Here is a 19363-nt window from a genome sequence, read left to right as displayed (position 1 = left end):
TTACTTTGCGGTCAGCACAAAAACCTACAAAAAGACCACGCAGAGGGCGCAAAAAGACCCTCCGCACCGACTCACGGTGCGGAGGCGCTCCCTCTGCGTCCCAGAGCTTCCAGCAAGCAAGACAACAAATTAAATAGCAAGCTGGACAGAAAAATAGCAAACCAAAGAAATACAAGCTGGAACTTAGCTTCTGATGGGAAGACAGGTCACAAGAACGATCCAGGAGTGAACTAGACCAATACTGAAACATTGACAGGTGGCGTGGAGCAAAGATCTAAGTGGAGTTAAATAGAGCAGCAGCTAACGAATTAACCTCGTCACCTGTGAAAGGAAACTCAGAAACACCCACCAGAGGAAGTCCATGGACAGAACCAGTCGAAGTACCATTCATGACCACAGGAGGGAGCCCGACAACAGAATTCACAACAGGAAACATGATACTTTGGGGGATGTTTTTCTGCAAATGGGGACAGGACTGCATTGTATTGAAGGAAGGTAAGATAGGGTCATGTATCGCAAATTATGGGCAACAACCTCCTTCCCTCAGCAACAGCATTGAAGATCGGTCATGGCAGGGTCTTTCAGCATTACAATGACCCGAAACACACGGCCAGGGCAACTAAGGAGTGGCTCCGCAAGAAGCATTTCAAGGTCCTGGAATGGCCTAGCCAGTCTCCAGACCTGAACCAGACAGAAAATCTTTGGAGGGAGCTGAAACTCAATGTTGCCCAATGACAGCCCTGAAACCTGATATATATGGAGATTTGTGTGGAGGAGTGGGCCAAAATCCCTGCTGCAGTGTGTGCAAACTTGGTGAAGAACTACAGGAAATGTCTGACCTCAGTAATTGCAAACAAGGGTTTCTGTACCAAATATTAAGTTCTCTTTTTCCATTGTATCAAAAAGTTAATTCATGCAATAAAATGCAAATTAATTATGTAAAAAACATACAATGGGGTGTACCTACGATAAAAATTACAGACCTCTCCATTCTTTGTAGGTGGGAAAACTTGTAAAATCGGCAGTGCATCAAATACTTACAGTTAGGTCCATATATATTTGGACAAAGACAACATTTTTCTAATTTTGGTTAAAGACATTACCACAATGAATTTTAAACAAAACAATTCAGATGCAGTTGAAGTTCAGACGTTCAACTTTCATTTGAGGGTATCCACATTAAAATTGGATGAAGGGTTTAGGAGTTTCAGCTCCTTAACATGTGCCACCCTGTTTTTAAAGGGACCAAAAGTAATTGGACAATTGACTCCAAGGCTATTTCATGGACAGGTGTGGGCAATCCCTTCGTTATTTCATTCTCAATTGAGCAGATAAAAGTCCTGGAGTTGATTTGAGATGTGGTGCTTGCATTTGGAAGGTTTTGCTGTGAAGTAAACATGTAGTCAAAGGAGCTCTCCATGCAGGTGAAACAAGCCATCCTTAAGCTGCGAAAACAGAAAAAAACCCATCCGAGAAATTGCTACAATATTAGGAGTGGCAAAATCTACAGTTTGGTACATCCTGAGAAAGAAAGAAAGCACTGGTGAACTCATCAATGCAAAAAGACCTGGGCGCCCACGGAAAACAACAGTGGTGGATGATCGCAGAATAATCTCCATGGTGAAGAGAAACCCCTTCACAACAGCCAACCAAGTGACCAACACCCTCCAGGAGGTCGGCGTATCAATATCCAAATCTACCATAAAGAGAAGACTGCATGAAAGTAAATACAGAGGGTTCACTGCACGGTGCAAGCCACTCATAAGCATCAAGAATAAAAAGGCTAGACTGGACTTTGCTATAAAACACCTAAAAAAGCCAGCACAGTTCTGGAAGAACATTCTTTGGACAGATGAAACCAAGATCAACCTCAACCAGAATGATGGAAAAGAGAAAAGTATGGCGAAGGCGTGGTACAGCTCATGATCCAAAGCATGCCCCATCATCTGTAAAACACGGCGGAGGCAGTGTGATGGCTTGGGCATGCATGGCTGCCAGTGGCACTGGGTCACTAGTGATTATTGATGATGTGACACAGGACAGAAGCAGCCGAATGAATTCTGAGGTATTCAGAGACATACTGTGTGCTCAGATCCAGCCAAATGCAGCAAAACTGATTGGTCATTGTTTCATACTACAGATGGACAATGACCCAAAACATAAAGCCAAAGCAACCCAGGAGTTTATTAAAGCAAAGAAGTGGAATATTCTTGAATGGCCAAGTCAGTCACCTGATCTCAACCCAATTGAGCATGCATTTCACTTGTTAAAGACTAAACTTCAGACAGAAAGGCCCAAAACAAACAGCAACTGAAAACCACCGCAATGAAGGCCTGGCAGAGCATCAAAAAGGATGAAACACAGTGTCTGGTGATGTCCATGAGTTCAAGACTTCAGGCAGTCATTGCCAACAAACGGTTTTCAAACAAGTACTAAAAATGAACATTTTATTTAAAATTATTGAATCTGTCCAATTACTTTTGGTCCCTTTAAAAACAGAGTAACACATGTTAAGGAGCTGAAACTCCTAAACCCTTCATCCAATTTTAATGTGGATACCCTCAAATGAAAGCTGAAAGTCTGAACTTCAACTACATCTGAATTATTTTGTTTAAAATTCATTGTGGTAATGTCTATAACCAAAATTAGAAAAATGTTGTCTCTGTCCAAATATATATGGACCTAACTGTATTTTTCCCACTATAAGTGCTTCATATTCTTAGCACACATCACATTATTTCCTATAAGTTGTCTTCAACCAAACACTCACCAAAAAAATTAATGATGAAGCCTTGCTGATAGCCAAACACATTACTGCCGGGATCCGTCTGGAACTGGATGATGACATCTGCCATTGATGTATAGATTTTGAAGCGATTGTGTGTTCCTGTGTACCGACCTAGAACACGAGCTGTCAAGTCATCACCATCATAAAAAGTGAGTATGTCACTCTTGCCAACATTCAGCCTGTGGAGGGGGGGAAAGAAAGTCTAGATAATCAATAATTAATACAGAAAAACAACATTTAATGAATATATCACTGCAACATGGGAATTTTATTATTAACTTTACTGGGTAGAGCAAGTACCCGTATTTGCCAATTGAATGTCCTTCTCTACCATAAAGATACTACTAGTGGCATTTCAAGTGACTAAATAAATGTTCTATGACCACCTTAAATGTGTTTTCTGGTTTAAGAAAACCAATGTCTCCAGGCGCAGTTTCTTAAATAAAAGTGTGCATTAATCACCCTCCCCAGGTTCAGTGCTAAGTCTCGACCTTTACTCTCAGTGTCTGTTATTGTCTGGAGTGCTAATGACACATTGACAACATTGCGGTGAATAAGTGAGCTTAGCAGCAACCCGAGCTAGTGGCATGACCGCTGAGCTCAGTGATTGGCTGCAATGATGTCGATGTGACATCGGTGCTGCAAACAATAATAGACATTGGGAGCAATAGCGGAGACTCAGCGCTGGACCTGGGGAGGGGGAGTAAAGAAATGTTTTGGGTTTTTTTTAAGCAAACTATGCACCTTGATGATGGGAGTTTTCAAAAAACAGAAACCCTATGCAATTATACAGTCTTATTAGCCAAGCTAAAAAGTGTTCAAACCAAAATAAGTTATCACTTATTCCCTAGGTTTTAATCTGCTGGGTAATAATAGTGATCTAGACTAGATATTTTTGTGGCATAATTTTATCCCTGTTTTAAGGTAAGCATACTGATTGTTTTCTTTAAGAGGACCACGCTTCCAAAGGACAATTTCTTCTACAGTTGATAATGATTACCACAAAGAGGTTTTAGAGTATGTAAAGGTTCATCTGTATCGATTTTCTAGAACAGCTGTCTACAGAGTTGGTCATCAGGGTCAGAAAATGAACAAATCCTTTTCTAAAATGTGCATAGGTAACTAGGTATATTTGTATGAAAGCCAATTTAAAAATATTCATAAAAGTCAAAATTAATTGATAATTTCTGCAAACGTTTTCACCAGGCTTCGTTCATAGCAGTCAATCTCATAGTAGATTAGATCATATTAGGACAAACAACTGAAAAGCAAGTTAACATTGATAAGAACTGGGTGAGTATTTGAAATCAATCTAGGCTTATCTAAACTGTATTCCAATTTGGTATATTTAGTGTTGGTGGAAAAAAAAACAATTTAATCATTAAATTGAAAACTTTGTAAGTTTGCTTCATGCAGTCAGGAATCCATTGATATGTCAAAGTCATCTGTGCAGACTCCATGCTTAGGCCCCTATAGTTTCTTATTACAAAGCCATTAGCATTCAGAATGACACCATATGGTGCTTCAGTGATGCATTTTATTCTCCTCTAGCTAAGAATATTTTCATAATACAGGAAATGCAGAATTTGTGAGATGTACTTCTGTGTTCCTTGAATAAGATTGGTAAGTAACAATATGAGCCCATGATAGGTTTGGGGTGCTGTAACCAGGGCTGATTATAGCTTTCCTGATGCGTGAGGCAAACATTTAAATAGTGCCCCTCTCAGCAGTGCAATATAAACCTGCCGTGAATAAACACAATTCCGTCATTATTTTTTGGGGGGTTTCCTGTTATAGTATTAATTGTCTGGTAAAGATGAAAACAGCACTAGAACCACCAATAGTACAACAATACAGTATCACAACCACCATCAGTATATGAAATATAAAGGCACAATCACTACATGAACCACTATCATTATATGGACACAGTACCAGAACAATTATTAGTATATCAATGTAGCACCAGAACCACTGTCAATACAGGAATAGAACACCAGAACCACCATTTGTACATTAAAACAGCAGTAGAATCACCATCAGTACATGAATACAGCCACTGAACAAACAACATTGAATGCATCACCGGAACCTCCATCAGTAAATGATTACAGCAATAAAATTATCATCAGAACATGAGTACGGCACGAGAACCACCATCAGTTCAGGAATACAGCACCAAGCCATATACATTTGAACCTTTAACTCCCGGTATGTCCTTAAAGGGAACCTGTCACTCCCAAAATCGAGGGTGAGGTAACCCCACCGTCATCAGGGGCTTATCTACAGCAGTCTGTAGATAAGCCCCCGATGTATCCTAAAAGATGAGAAAAAGAGGTTAGATTATACACATCCAGGGGCGATCCCGGTCTGGTCCAGTCAGGCACCGCCTATCTTCATCAGATGACGTCCTCTTCTGGTCTTAACGCTGCGGCTCCGGCGCCTGTGCCAGAGCCACAGCGTGAAGACCAGAAGTGGACGTCATCTGATGAAGATAGGAGGTGCCGGACCGCAACACCCATCGGATCGGACCGCCCGCCCAGGTAAGTATAATCTAACCTCTTTTTCTCATCTTTCAGGATACACTGGGGGCTTATCTACAGCATTCCAGAATGCTGTAGATAAGCCCCTGATGCCTGTGGGATTAGCTCATCTTGGATTTTGGGGGTGACAGATTCCCTTTAACAGTGGTAAGAAGCTGTGAGTTGGTGTTGTAATCAGACAGCAGGACATACAGGACACAAAGTACTGATTAGACACGTAGGCATAACAAATAAACATTTCCACCCAGGTTCCCCATAGGAGACGTCTAGTCTAACTGGAGTCATTCTTATCACTTTCTACTCATTTCATCTGTTCCAGAAGCCAGGATGATTTTTCACACCCACAGCTTGTCTCTGCAAACCTTTCTCTTCACATCTCAACATGCTGGCCTTAAACATATCAATATCATTATGATGTGCCCTGTACAAAAATATCTGCCCATAGTGTGTCCCTGAATAAATAATTGCCATTCTCTGTGCTTACTGCACAAAATATGTCTCTCACACTTACGGTACATTGCCTCCACCTTCACATTTCTCTCTGCTATGAAATATAGTACTGCTTACACACTGTCCTCTCCCATATTCCTTCAACACTTTCTACCTTTATGAACTAAAACTACCACGCTGTCATCCCTTATGAACACAATTGCCATGTCGTCCTCTCTTATAAACTATAACCACCATACTTTTTGCTCTTATAAACCATGGACACCACACTGTGTACACTTCATGCCACCCTCTGCCCAGTTTTCTCTCACGTTGTTCCCATCTCCAAAATGCTGCCTCCTCTTCTCACTGTGCCCTCACACTTTACTCCAAATGCAGCCACCTCTCTATACTATATCTCCTTACACTGTACTTCCCCCATGTTGCCCACTCTCCATACTGTGCCCCTTTTCACACTGTCTTTTGTGCTGTTCCTCTCCATACTGTGAACCCTCTCATACTGCCCCGTCAGGTACTGGACTCTAGGCATACTGACCAAAAGTGGACGAGCCTTTAAAATTTAATGCAGTGCTAAATGTTAAAAACTGCATTTACCAGAGTTCTACGCAGCCAAAATATTATCATAATTTAACAATACCGCAATTATTTCATTCTCTTTGCTTTATGATTTTTACAAGTCAAGGGAAGCGTAGAAAAAAAAGCTACATTACACCAGAATTACTATATAGAAAATAGGATGAAATGTAATTAAACCTATTTTGCCGTAACCTTCTTAGTTCTTACATTCCTGTATGATGTAAAAACCTGCTATCTAGTGAGTGAAAATTGGCACGCCACATCAAGCACGTCACAAGCTGGGATCTGAGCGTTCTGTGAAAGCTGTGATATGGTAGAGGGTACATTGGTTTCTGAGTGTGGAGCAGGAGATTAATTTTGCTGACAGCCACTGGTGGAAAAACAGAGCGGGATCGTTTATTACGATCATATGTTTAGAAATGACAACTCCAGGCAAGACTGAGAAAAAGAGAGATATGCAAATGAGAGAATATTAATTAACCAACTGAGCAAGAAAGTATATTAATAATCTCACAGAAACCATTTTCTTCCTCAACATCCATTCTCTAGAAGAAAATAGGCATAAATGGCCAAGGAATATGGGCAAAGAACCTTCAGATTAATCACCAGACAGTGTTCATAAAATACCACCCTCTACGCTCGCAAACTTATGTATCCCTGCAGTGATGATTAATTTTCCTGACTGAACATACTGAGCTACTGGCATTTAGCAATATGGCCACTTGTGTTTGATCTCATCTCTGAAATCCATAATGTACTCCACTTACACACTTCAGTCATGGGCAAAAGTTTTGAGACTGACACTAATTTTGGTTTTCACAAACGTTGATGCATTTCATAAGTTTTTAAACTTTTATTACAAATACATGAAGTTTATGCAAAAACGCAATATTTACGGTGGTGACCCTTATTTTAAAAGACTTCTACAGTTCGCTCTCGCAGCTGGATATCAGCTTCTGGCCCAAATCCTGACTGACGGCAACTCATTCTTACCTAATCAGTGCTTGGAGTTTCTAAAAATGTGTCTGTTTTTGTTCCTAAACCCACTTTTGGACCACAGGTTCTAAATAGGACTGAGATCTGGGGAGATTCATAGCCATGGACTCAAAATTTCAACAATTATTTACTGAGCCATTTAGTTATCACTATTTCCTTGTGACAAAGCTCTCCACCATGCTGGAAAAAGCAATGTTCATCATCAAATTCCTGCTGTATCATTGGGAGAAGTTGATCTTTGAAGCCGTTCAGATACCATTCTATTATTCAAGCCAGTGTTCTTAGGCAAAATTGTGATTGAGACAACTTTCTTGGATGAAAAGCGACCCCACCCACAAATTTTCTCGGGTAGTTTTACTGTTGGCATGACACATGACTCATGGTAGCACTCACCTTTTCTTCCATGGGCAATCATTCTTCCAGATATCACAGTTTTAAGGGGACATTATAATCTACTATATAATTGTCTAAGGGTCACTTCCATCTTTCTGTCCTTCTGTCTGTCTGTCTGTCACGGATATTCATTGATCACGGCCTCTGTCTGTCGAGGAAATTCAAGTCGCTGATTGGTCGCGGCAAAACAGCCACGACCAATCAGCGACGGGCACAGTACGGAAGAAAATGGCCGCTCCTTACTCCCCGCAGTCGCTGCCCGGTGCCCACATACTCCCCTCCAGCCACCGCTAACACAGGGTTAATGCCGGCGGTAACGGACCGCGTTATGCCGCGGGTAACGCACTCTGTTGCCGCCGCTATTAACCCTGTGTGTCCCTAACTTTTTACTATTGATGCTGCCTATGCGGCATCAATAATAAATAATGTCATGTTAAAAATAATTAAAAAACAAAAAACCTGCTATACTCACCCTCCGTTGTCCGCAGAGCCGGCCGCCATCTTCTGTTCCCGGCAATACATTGCGAAATTACCCAGAAGACTTAGCGGCCTCGTGAGACCGCTAAGTCATCTGGGTAATTTTGCATTACATCCTGGGAACGGAAGATGGCGGCAGCCGTGCGCTACAAGGGCCCTTGGATCCGAAGGTGAGTATGTTAGAACTACAAGGGGCCCTCGGATCCGAAGGTGCGTATGTTTATTTTTTAACCTGTGACCTACATAGCTGGGCAATATACTACGTAGCTGGGCAATATACTACGTGACTGGGCAATATACTATGTAGCTGGGCAATATACTATGTCGCTGTGCAATATACTACGTCACTGGGCAATATACTACGTCGCTGTGCAATATACTACGTGCCTGTGCAATATACTACGTGGCTGGGCAATATACTATGTGACTGGGCAATATACTACTTGGCTCTGTGCTGTATACTACGTCACTGGGCAATATACTATGTGGCTGGGCAATATACTACGTGACTGGGCAATATAATACGTGGCTCGGCAATATACTATGTGGCTCTGTGCTGTATACTACGTCACTGGGCAATATACTACATGGCTCTGCAATATACTACGTCACTGGGCAATATACTACGTGGCTGGGCAATAAACGACGTGTCTCTGTGCTGTATACTACATCACTGGGCAATATACTACGTAGCTGGGCAATATACTACGTCACTTGGCAATATACTACGTGGCTGGGCAATATACTACGTGGCTGGGCAATATACTACGTCACTTGGCAATATACTACGTTACTTGGCAATATACTACGTGGCTGGGAAATATACTACGTGACTGGGCAATATACTACGTGACTGGGCAATATACTACGTGGCTGGGCAATATATTACGTGGCTGGGAAATATAATACGTGACTGAGCAATATACTACGTGACTGGGCAATATACTACGTGGCTGAGCAATATACTACGTGGCTGGGAAATATACTATGTGACTGGGCAATATACTACGTGACTGGGCAATATACTACGTGGCTGGGCAATATGCTACGTGGCTGGGCAATATACTACATGGGCTGTGCAATATACTACGTGGTTGGGCAATATACTACGTGGCTGGGCAATATACTGCGTTGGCTGTGCAATATACTACATGGCTGGGCAATATACTACGTGGCTGGGCAATATACTACGTGGCTGGGCAATATACTACGTGGACATGCATATTCTAGAATACCCGATGTGTTAGAATCAGGCCACCATCTAGTAGAAAATAACTTTGTCAGAAGTAGTGATTGCAGAGTACTGAGATAAAGTTAGTTTCTCTAATAAAGCCCCCTCCAAACTGTTGGTGTATCTGGAAGAATGATTGTCCACAGAAGAAAAAGGTGAGTGTTACTTTGGTATCCCAGTACCCGGTCTAGTGCTGCTGAGTGAACCAGTTGTCGTGTTGCAGTAGATTTGTTCCAGTGTGCCATAACTACGGTACTTAGAGCACTGTGAGTTAAGAGATGTATAATACGTTGCATGTGCCTACAGTGAGGATTCATAAATGTGCATTGTATTTTGTTTCCATCTACTGGACAATCTATGCTTATGGAAATTAAATGTTTAGTTTCCTCACAACAAGCTACCATATAAACCGCTGGAAGGAGCCTCCCGCCTCAGTTCTAACAAACTTCCTATGAGCTGGTATAAATCAGTTCAGTCCTGTGTAGTCCAGTCAAGGAATAGCAATGAAGTACCACTGCTCCCTGAATCCATTCAAGTCCATGCTGAGGGAACATTGTTATCCACATAGTCGCCTCCACCAAGGAGTCACGCCTCAAACAGTCAGGAAAGATCAGGCTGAACAAATGCTTTCCTGCAAACTGGTTTTCCTATGCTCTTCCTGCCGAAACCAGATCCAAGTGTCTCCTATGTCACAAATTTTATTTGACTTCCCCGCCGGGCAATAAGGAATGGTAAGGTCAAAACCGTGAGTATGTTCACCCTACTAATGTGTCGCCATGGGGAGCCAACCTGTGAAAGACCCTTCTTCAGTGTTGCCAGGGCCAGCATCACTACCTGGGCAGGTCTCGGAGCACTGGACGAACGGGGGGTCCACTCGCTGTCAGACACACCGACATGCTATGGGGCTCGTGAGTCGGGCGAGCCCAATGCGAGTGCTGCCACCAGCCCCACCCTCAAATACTCACCTCTTCCCGTTCCACACTGCTCCAGTCTCTTCAGCGTCTTCTGACTCTCTGTGACATCTCAGAGTAGAGGGTAAGATGACGTCACTAAGATGGTGAGGCGTGTGCAGCAGCAGGGAATGAGTATTTATTTATTTTTTTATGTATGTAGCAATATATGGGGCCATTATACTATATGGAGCCCATTATACTGTATGGAGCAATACATAGAGCTCATAATCGTGTATGGAGCAATACAATATATGGTGCCCATAATACTGTATGGAGGACTATGTGGTGCTCATAATACTGTATGGAGGACTATGTGGTGCGCATAATACTGTATGGAGGACTATGTGGTGCTCATAATTCTGTATGGATGACTATGTGGTGCCCATAATATTGAATGGTGGACTATACTTCTTGTTTAAAATGAAACATCTGCAGTTAATTTGTATGACTGCAGACTTTTTAATCCCCCACCAGGGCACACACTGAAGGCTGCAAGGATTCACTGGTTTCTGAGTTAATGTTAAATTTACAATAGATATCACTCATGTAATGTAAGAAGTAAGTGAAATCTTTGGCATTGTACTATCCCTATATTTCTTAACTGTGCATCATGAATCGCTTTATGTGTTAAAGGGGCCCACTGAGACTCTTTTGCCCAGGGCCCACGAAAACCTGGAGCCAGCCCTGAGTGTAGCACTACCTGGACTGTGCAAAATATTTCCTCCAATAGCAAGTGAAAAGAACTGTGCTCCAGCTTCCAGAGAGTCCCTAAACTTGCTTGTTTCATAAGGGGAAGATGCCTTCTTTCATACGCACAATATGCAGTGTAACCTATACTGGAAAATACTGCCAGTTTGCATTTAAGAGACAGACTGTGCCTTGTTTTCTCCTTCAGTAAAATGTTGTTTGCGAGTTCACCGGTGTGTTTGGCAGCTTGAAATTGCACAAACATCACAGGCGCTCCAACACCTGCAATCAGATACCATCTCTACGGGATTGCCCACGGTGCGTCTTATACCATCTCTATAAGGGGAACCTCCCGCTATTGACAATTGTTGTAGACACAAGGGAAGTGTTTAGGGGTCCCATGGGGGGCCCATGTAAAAGGGAAAGGTCTTTAAAAGGGGTTTTGTGAATAAAGTTTGTGTTCGTGATGCCACCTGTGGTATTCGGTCAGAGGTGAACGACGCTGCTTAAAGGGGTCCGCTCGGGTGATGTTATGGCAGCTAAGATGGTATAACTTCCCACAGGTGAAACTGGGTCCCCAGGGCTCCTGGTGTAGTAGGGACAGATGGTAGGTGGTGTAGAAAGAAGTGGAGGACACAGTGTTGCTGTTTCTTTACCTCTTTACTGAAAGGTTCAGTCTTCCAAAGTCCAGGGTACCGGATCACAGGTGCTGGTATGGGTGGGCCAGCTTGGAAGTGATTCTGGAATCCCTCCTTACCAGGTGGAGTTCGAAGCCTTCCCTCTAGAGCTATTGTGTAGTCCCTTGCTGCCTTAGGCCTCACACAAAGTCCTCATGTGTTCTCTCTGTACCCCTTTAGGTAGGACAATACCCGTATGACAGACAACTCAAACCTTTTTACAGGATCTCTATCACGACCCAGGCTTTATGCATTACTGTGTCTTCAGGTGTGTGGTGGACAGGTAACTTGCAATCTGCTGTCCCGCCGGTTTCTGCTGTGAGACTACTGCACAACCTGGGTCTTCCGGCTACCGGTTTCATGCGCTTCAGCGTGGAAGAAGCTCAGTCGCAACTCCTCCCCAGCTCTTCACTTCGCCTGTGCTTCTTTTCTCCTTCACACTCTCTACAATCTGTTCTGCTTTCCTTTAACTCTCTTTCCAGGAGCAGTAACATCTCACGTGGCTGCACGGCCCCTCATTTTCCTCACAGGAGCTGCAGATCCTCTTGTCTGCATGGCCTCTTTCCTCTGTCTCTCTCAGACTGACTGACCCTACTTTCCCTCCAGCCAGAATATATATAGGGGAGCCACCCACAAACTGGATCAGAGCTCCCCCTTCTAGCCTGGAGTATGAACATGTTGCATGTTTGTGATTACCTGATAAAAGAGATCCTTCATTGCTTCCAAGCATGACATCACTCTCACTGTGAGGAAAGCAATACCACTGTAACAACCATGACCCTGGGGTGTTACGGAACCATCTGCCGAAAAGATGTAAAAACACTAATACAGGAAACTATGTGAAAACCAAGCTTTGTGTCAATCTGAAAACTTTTGGCCAAGACTATAGAATAACCATAAGTTGGCTGATAAAAAATATAGTCAATCGCTAGTACCCTTCTTTAATAGTTATGTATTTACGCACAACCAATTTATTCATTTTTATTTTTGCTTCAATGAACCTGGATTAAAAAGTAAACTGTTGTTAAAATGGTACTGATTAAAATAGCCCATCATTTTGTGTCTAAAGCACCATTGCAAACATATGTGTATCCATTGTTACAGACTACAAACTCTATGTACTCTGATCATATTGTTATACTTTCCTCTATTATTAAACCTTTCTTTCTGACAGTACATGTGTTATCAATAACTAGTTGTGTGCCTCATTTTTCATTTTAGATACATTAAAGCAAAAAAACAAAAACAAAAACAAAGATAATTCTGGGTATCCTCATTTTCCTAAAAGATCCATATAATTAGTTGAACAATTCTGTTAGAGCAAGTCTACCAAGGGAAAAAAAGAAAGCCTTATTTGAAGGAGGCCACAACACAAAAGTAAAACTGTAAAGAAAAGTAATTTGTCTTGGTTAGGAGAAAGAACACAGGAATACTTACACTTGAATGTCCAGAAGGATTCTCTTTTCTTCCTCAACGTGGATACCCCAGATACAATCCTGTCCTTTGCCATAAGCTTCCGGCCAGTTGGGTGACAGAACCACTCCAGCTGAGTCTGTGATCTCCCCACTGCAGACAGCTGATAAAGCAAATGAAAAAATCAGATATCTACCTTTGTCCTCTGATATGATGGTCAGTACCCAATGTGGTGAGATACTACATACCATTGATGACTGCAGTGTATTATTTTTTGTTTGTCTTAAGACAACTAAAAACTATAACATCCATCCATGATTGTTTTAAATAGCTTTTACATTTAATTGAAAGAATTGTCTACATCCTAATTCAGTTGTCACCTCTGCAAGCTGGTTCTGTCTCATTCCACTGAGGATCTCCAGAATCTTGGCACTCAATTATGGTAGATCCTTGCTCCAGCGTATATCCAGGATCACAGGTGAACTCCACCACAGTTCCAACAACAAAGGTAGGATCACTACTTGTGAAGTTGCCATATTTTACAAAAGGTTCATAACAGTGTCCTTGCTCGTAGGCTGCAAAGGTAATAAAGAAAAAAATGTCAATGTTTTCTCTTTATATATTTCTATATGGAACAATTACAGTATTTACAATATAGCTAAATATGTCAGGATACAACTCCATGAAAGCTATTTCATTTACAATTGGATTACAAGTTACTCCTACATTTTAATTTAATATATCATAATCTTCATGGCAGAGGTGTAACTTGGCTTTACTTCACCCTGTGCAAATACTCAGTTTGCTATCATCTATAATATAACGCTGGGAGCGTCACTCTGTCCGGAGCCTTTATAGACTGTGCAAGCGCCGGCGCAGTCTGGACCCCACAGAGTGATGCAGCCCAGGAGATCACAGTATGCGTAAGCACTGAACGCACACCGCAATCTCCAACGGAGAAGCAGGGACGTGCCAGGAAGGTGCGTATGCTATTTTCACCAGTCCCGTTCCAGCGCCGCTCTGTCTTCCGGGTCCTCTGCCTGTGATGTTCAGTTCAGAGGGCGCGATGATGCGCTTAATGCGCGCCGCCCTCTGACTGAACAGTCACAGCCAGAGGACCTGGAAGATGGAGCGGCGCGCAGCGCTGGAACGGGACAGGTGAAAATAGCAAGTGTCGGGGGCCTGAGCTAGCGGCGACTCCGGCACCTGACCCCCACAGCACGCCGGTGTTCCCGCCCCCCCAGCACTCGGTGCCCAGCGACGATAGGTGAGTATGTTATTTTTTTTATATATATCGCAGCTGCATATGGGGCATATAATACTATGGAGGATCTTATGGGGGCCATCAACATTTATGGAGCAGTATACGGGGCATATACTATGGAGCATCTTATGGGGGCCATCAACCATAATGGAGCAGCATATGAGGCATATACTATGGAGCATCTTATGGGGGCCATCGACCTTTATGGAGCAGTGTATGGGGCATATGGATGGGAGCAGCAAATTACAGAACGGTGGCACAGGATGGGAGCAGCACATGACAGAACGGGGGCGCAGGATAGGAGCAGCACATGACAGGATGGGGGCGCAGGATGGGAGCAGCAAATGACAGGATGGGGGCGCAAGATGGTAGCAGCACATGACAAGATTAGGGCGCAGGATGGAAGCAACACATACCAGGATGGAGACCATATACCAATATAAAAGCTCGCCACCCAGGCATAGAACGGATTCAATAGCTAGTAATACTATATCTGGCCATGTCAGAGTGACTTCTTGGAGCCACCTGCAACCCAGCATTTATGACACAGGCCCTGCTAAGTTTACTACTAGCTCTGTCTCTGACCAGCTATGTGTAAAGTGTAACGTGGTGCTGGTTCGTTAGACGCGGGTGACGTACTCGTCTCCCACGCTTTGGCACGTTACATGAAGGTGAAAGTCCTGGCTCTCTCACCAAGGCTCTTCTCCCAAAATTGCTCAGTTTGGCTGGATGGCCAGGTCTAGGAAGACTTCTGGTGGTCACAAACTTCTTCCATTTAAGGATTAAGGAGGCCTCTGTGCTCTTAGGAACCTTGAGTACTGCAGAAATTCTGTTGTAACCTTGGCCAGATCTGTGCCTTGCCACAATTCTGTCTCTGAGCTCCTTGGCCAGTTCCTTTGACTTTATGATACTCATTTGGTCTGACATGCACAGTGAGTTGTGAGCCTTTATATAGACAGGTGTCTGCCTTTCCAAATCAAGTCCTATCGGTTTAATTGAACACAGCTGGACTCTAATGAAGGAGAAGAACCATCTCAAGGAGGATCACAAGGAAATGGACAGCATGTGACTTAAATATGAGTGTCTGAGCAAAGGGTCTGAATACTTATGACCATGTGATATTTCAGCTTTTCTTTTTTTTTTAATTTGCAACAATTACTACATTTCTGTTTTTTTTCCAGTCAAGATGGGGTGCAGAGTGTACATTAATGTGAAAAAAATTAACTATTTTGAATTTACAAAATGGCTGCAATGAAACAAAGAGTGGAAAATTTAAAGTGGTCTGAATACATTCCGTACCCACTGTATGTACAGGGGATAGCAGGTGCAAAACTTTGTGGTTGTTTCTCTTAGAACATATGACATTTTCATACACATTCCGTTCCTTCTTGAGCCCTCACCTCTCTCTCTGTCCGTTAGCCTCTCTCTCTCTCTAGCTACACCACCACCACCCAGCACAGCACTTCATGAAGTTCCTTAGGGTACTTTCACACTGGCGTTTTTTTAATATGTCGCAATGCATCGTTTAGGGAAAAAACGCATCCTGCAAAGTTGTTTGCAGGATGCGTTTTTGCCCCATAGAGTTACATTACCGACGCATTGCGACGTATTGACACATGTCGCAACCGTCGTGCGACGGTTGCGCTGTGTTGTGGCGGACCGCCGGGAGCAAAAAACGTTAAATGTAACGTTTTTTGCAGCCGATGGACCGCTTTTTCCAACCGCGCATGCCCGGCCGGAACTCCACCCCCACCTCCCCACTCCTCACAATGGGGCAGCGGATGCGCCGGAGAAATGCATCCGCTGCACCCGTTGTGCGGCACAACAAACGCTAGCGTCGGAATCTCGGCCCGACGCAATGCGACGGGCCTAATCCGACGCTAGTGTGAAAGTAGCCTTAGCCTCCAACAACAGCACCACTAACCAGTAAGAAAAAGTCCCATTGTTCAACCCGTGGTTCCATGTCCTTTTTCCCTTAGGGAAGCTACTTTTTGCCACTTTGGACGTTAATTAATTTCTCTGCTTGCACACGCTTTGAAACTACCGCACGGGACACTGTCTCTTCGTCCTGCTTTCCTTTTCAGTTCTGCTCCATCATTTCAATGTCAGATAACTGCATACCATGCAGCTAGGCTTCCTGCTCCAGACCTTGTCTCCGGAGAATCAATAACTCCTTCTAACACTTTTCCTTGTTCCCAATATGGACCATGCTATCTGTTGCTTGGTTTTCGCTCACTTTAGTGACACCCAATTTATGCAGCTCTGTTGACTAATCAGACCAAAAGTCTGCTCTAGTTGCAATCTAGGCCCTATCTGTCTCTTCACTTTATCCCCTCCCAGTTTGGACTAGTCCCAACCATTAACTCTACCTGTCCCTATCAACTATCTGTGGCTGGGCAAAACACCACTTATCATTATCAGTACAGATTATTAATCTTCCAAACTCCTTAATACATTGCAACAATATACAAGTCTTATAGAGGGAAAATGGGCAACATATGTTCTCATGACATATATATACTCTTCTAGATTTAAAAGGTATGGACACCTTTGGTGGTGTTTTGTTTTAGCTTAAATACATGCATTTTTCACTAAAAATAGTTTTTGCAACTGGGCGTCATTGACAAACGTGTACTATTTAGCTTTTACATACTTTTTGTTTCCCTGCACATTGCTGGCTAGAATAAGTTAACTGTGAATTTATCAATGAGCTTGTTCTGTAACTCTTTTTTCTATTTTTTTCAGGGCTCATTTCAGCTGATTTACAACCACATAAAGTTCAGCTCAACTCTGATGTGGTCTGTAGTCATAAATATGCTGAGAGAAACTCAGAAAAAGTTAGCTAAAAGAATTACAAACTCCCCAAAAGAACAAACACACTGTCAGATTCTCAGATAACTCATGCTTTAGAATGGACAATACAAAGGCTATAAAAAAAACAATTCAGACCAAAATGCATGCATTTTAAGAACCACTCCTCCCATCAAAGTTTCTTTCCTCTTGATATATTGCAGTCATCATATTATATAGCACTGTGTACTTACAATTGCTCATTTTGCCTTTCTACCCAGTTAATTCTTCTCTTTTCTCTGCTTTATATAGAAACAAGATAGAAACAAGAAGTTTCTTGTCCTTGCATTTATCATTCTCCTCTTCACCTCCTGACCAAGCTGCTCCTTCTTCCCCTGTCAGGGACTTTTGCAGTGATTCACGACTCATACAGGGAAAATTAACCACCTATTTCTACTAAGAGTTAAGAAGGACTTAGCTAGTCTGCTTTAAATTATGTGATGTCATAGATGTAATGAAACAGAGAAGAATTAACTGGGTAGAAAAGCAAAATGAGCAATTGTAAGTACATAGGGCCATAGGATCCATGGATAGAAATGTAGACAGGAGTGCTTCTTTTCGTAAAAAAAGGTGTCCATGCCCTTTAATACTAATTATGTATGTCCATCTCTGCAGATAGCTTTTGATGAGCTGTCTGGATGACGTGGATTTGTCACAATGTTTTTGGTCAATATGCATGAGACACTGTCAGCTATATGTAGCATTACTCTCTGGAAACTGAAATTACAAGTAGAACCAAAAAGTCTGAGGGAACAAGTCCCAGGACACCAATACTACGTAGCATTACCTTGATAGCGAAGTGCCATGCCAGTAGAGCTGCCACTGCTATCAGTTGTTAGCTCTATAAAAAAGTGCTGCGCTGTACTGAGCAAACCTTCAATCGGAAGATATTCCACCTCGTAGGAGTCATACACCGGTGGGGAGTCAATGGTATTTCCATCGCGGATGATGAGCCTGCAGACAAAATGAGAAGTATCGTCAAACTATCTATATGTATTGTCAAGTCAAACAAGAGGAAACAACATCGCACATTGTACAAGAATGAAGTAAAGAAGAAATCTAACTTTAATTCTAACTTTTTGCCAATTAGAACATTATTTCATGTAGGATAACGGTGTTTAAACTATTGATCCAACCCTCTTGTGGGCAGCAGTCTGGATTTTTCTGAGATGTATGTTCAGACTACTGTGTTTTAAAAATATTGATTTTGAGCTCTGTCTCGTCTTCTTGTGAAGTAATCTGAATTCAAGCTTCTGTTGGGTATTGAGGTACGGAGAAGAATTTACACAATCGGTATGTATTTCTTGACAATGAAAGAAATTGCATCTGATGAGCCTATGGGCCATAGTTACCACCAATTTTCACATACAATTTCCAGATAGAAGTTCCAGACAATTTCCTCTTACATCTGAGGTAAGATTATAAGTGGTACAGTCATGGCCAAAAGTATTCACACCCCTGCAATTCTGTCAGATAATACTCAGTTTCTTCTTGAAAATGATTGCAAACACAAATTATTTGGTATTATTATCTTCATTTAATTTGTCTTAAATGAAAAAACACAAAAAGAATTGTCCTAAAGCCAAATTGAATATAATTCCACACCAAGCATAAAAAAGGGGGTGGACAAAAGTATTGACACCGTTCGAAAAATCTTGTGATGCTTCTCTAATTTGTGTAATTAACAGCACCTGTAACTTACCTGTGGCACCTAACAGGTGTTGGCAATAACTAAATCACACTTGCAGCCAGTTGACATGGATTAAAGTTGACTCAACCTCTGTCCTGTGTCCTTGTGTGTACCACATTGAGCATGGAGAAAAGAAAGAAGACCAACTGTCTGAGGACTTGAGAAACCAAATTGTAAGGAAACACGAGCAATCTCAAGGCTACAAGTGCATCTCCAAAGACCTGAATATTCCTGTGTCTAACGTGCGCAGTGTCATCAAGAAGTTTAAAGCCCATGGCACTGTGGCTAACCTCCCTAGATGTGGACGGAAAAGAAAAATTGACAAGAGATTTCAATGCAAGATTGTGCGGATGTTGGATAATCAACCCCGACTAA

At 42.4% G+C, this 19363-nt stretch overlaps 1 protein-coding gene across 2 annotated transcripts in view; it reads right to left on the bottom strand.

The window, feature by feature from the left end:
* SEZ6 (seizure related 6 homolog) overlaps positions 1-19363 on the bottom strand; it is a 955889-nt gene that overhangs the window by 94410 nt on the left and 842116 nt on the right. For both annotated transcript variants that reach the window (XM_069761206.1, XM_069761204.1), the window contains exons 7-10: positions 18086-18252; positions 13565-13759; positions 13209-13347; positions 2771-2967 (exon numbers count right to left, since the gene is read on the bottom strand). In XM_069761206.1, coding sequence (XP_069617307.1) covers positions 2771-2967; positions 13209-13347; positions 13565-13759; positions 18086-18252 — 698 coding nt within the window. The remainder of the gene's footprint in view (positions 1-2770; positions 2968-13208; positions 13348-13564; positions 13760-18085; positions 18253-19363) is intronic.

Source organism: Ranitomeya imitator, chromosome 3 (assembly GCF_032444005.1).
Source record: "Ranitomeya imitator isolate aRanImi1 chromosome 3, aRanImi1.pri, whole genome shotgun sequence".
Classification (NCBI taxonomy): domain Eukaryota; kingdom Metazoa; phylum Chordata; class Amphibia; order Anura; family Dendrobatidae; genus Ranitomeya; species Ranitomeya imitator.
Note: the sequence above shows the minus strand (reverse complement) of the source record. Positions and strands in the feature narration are given on the sequence as shown.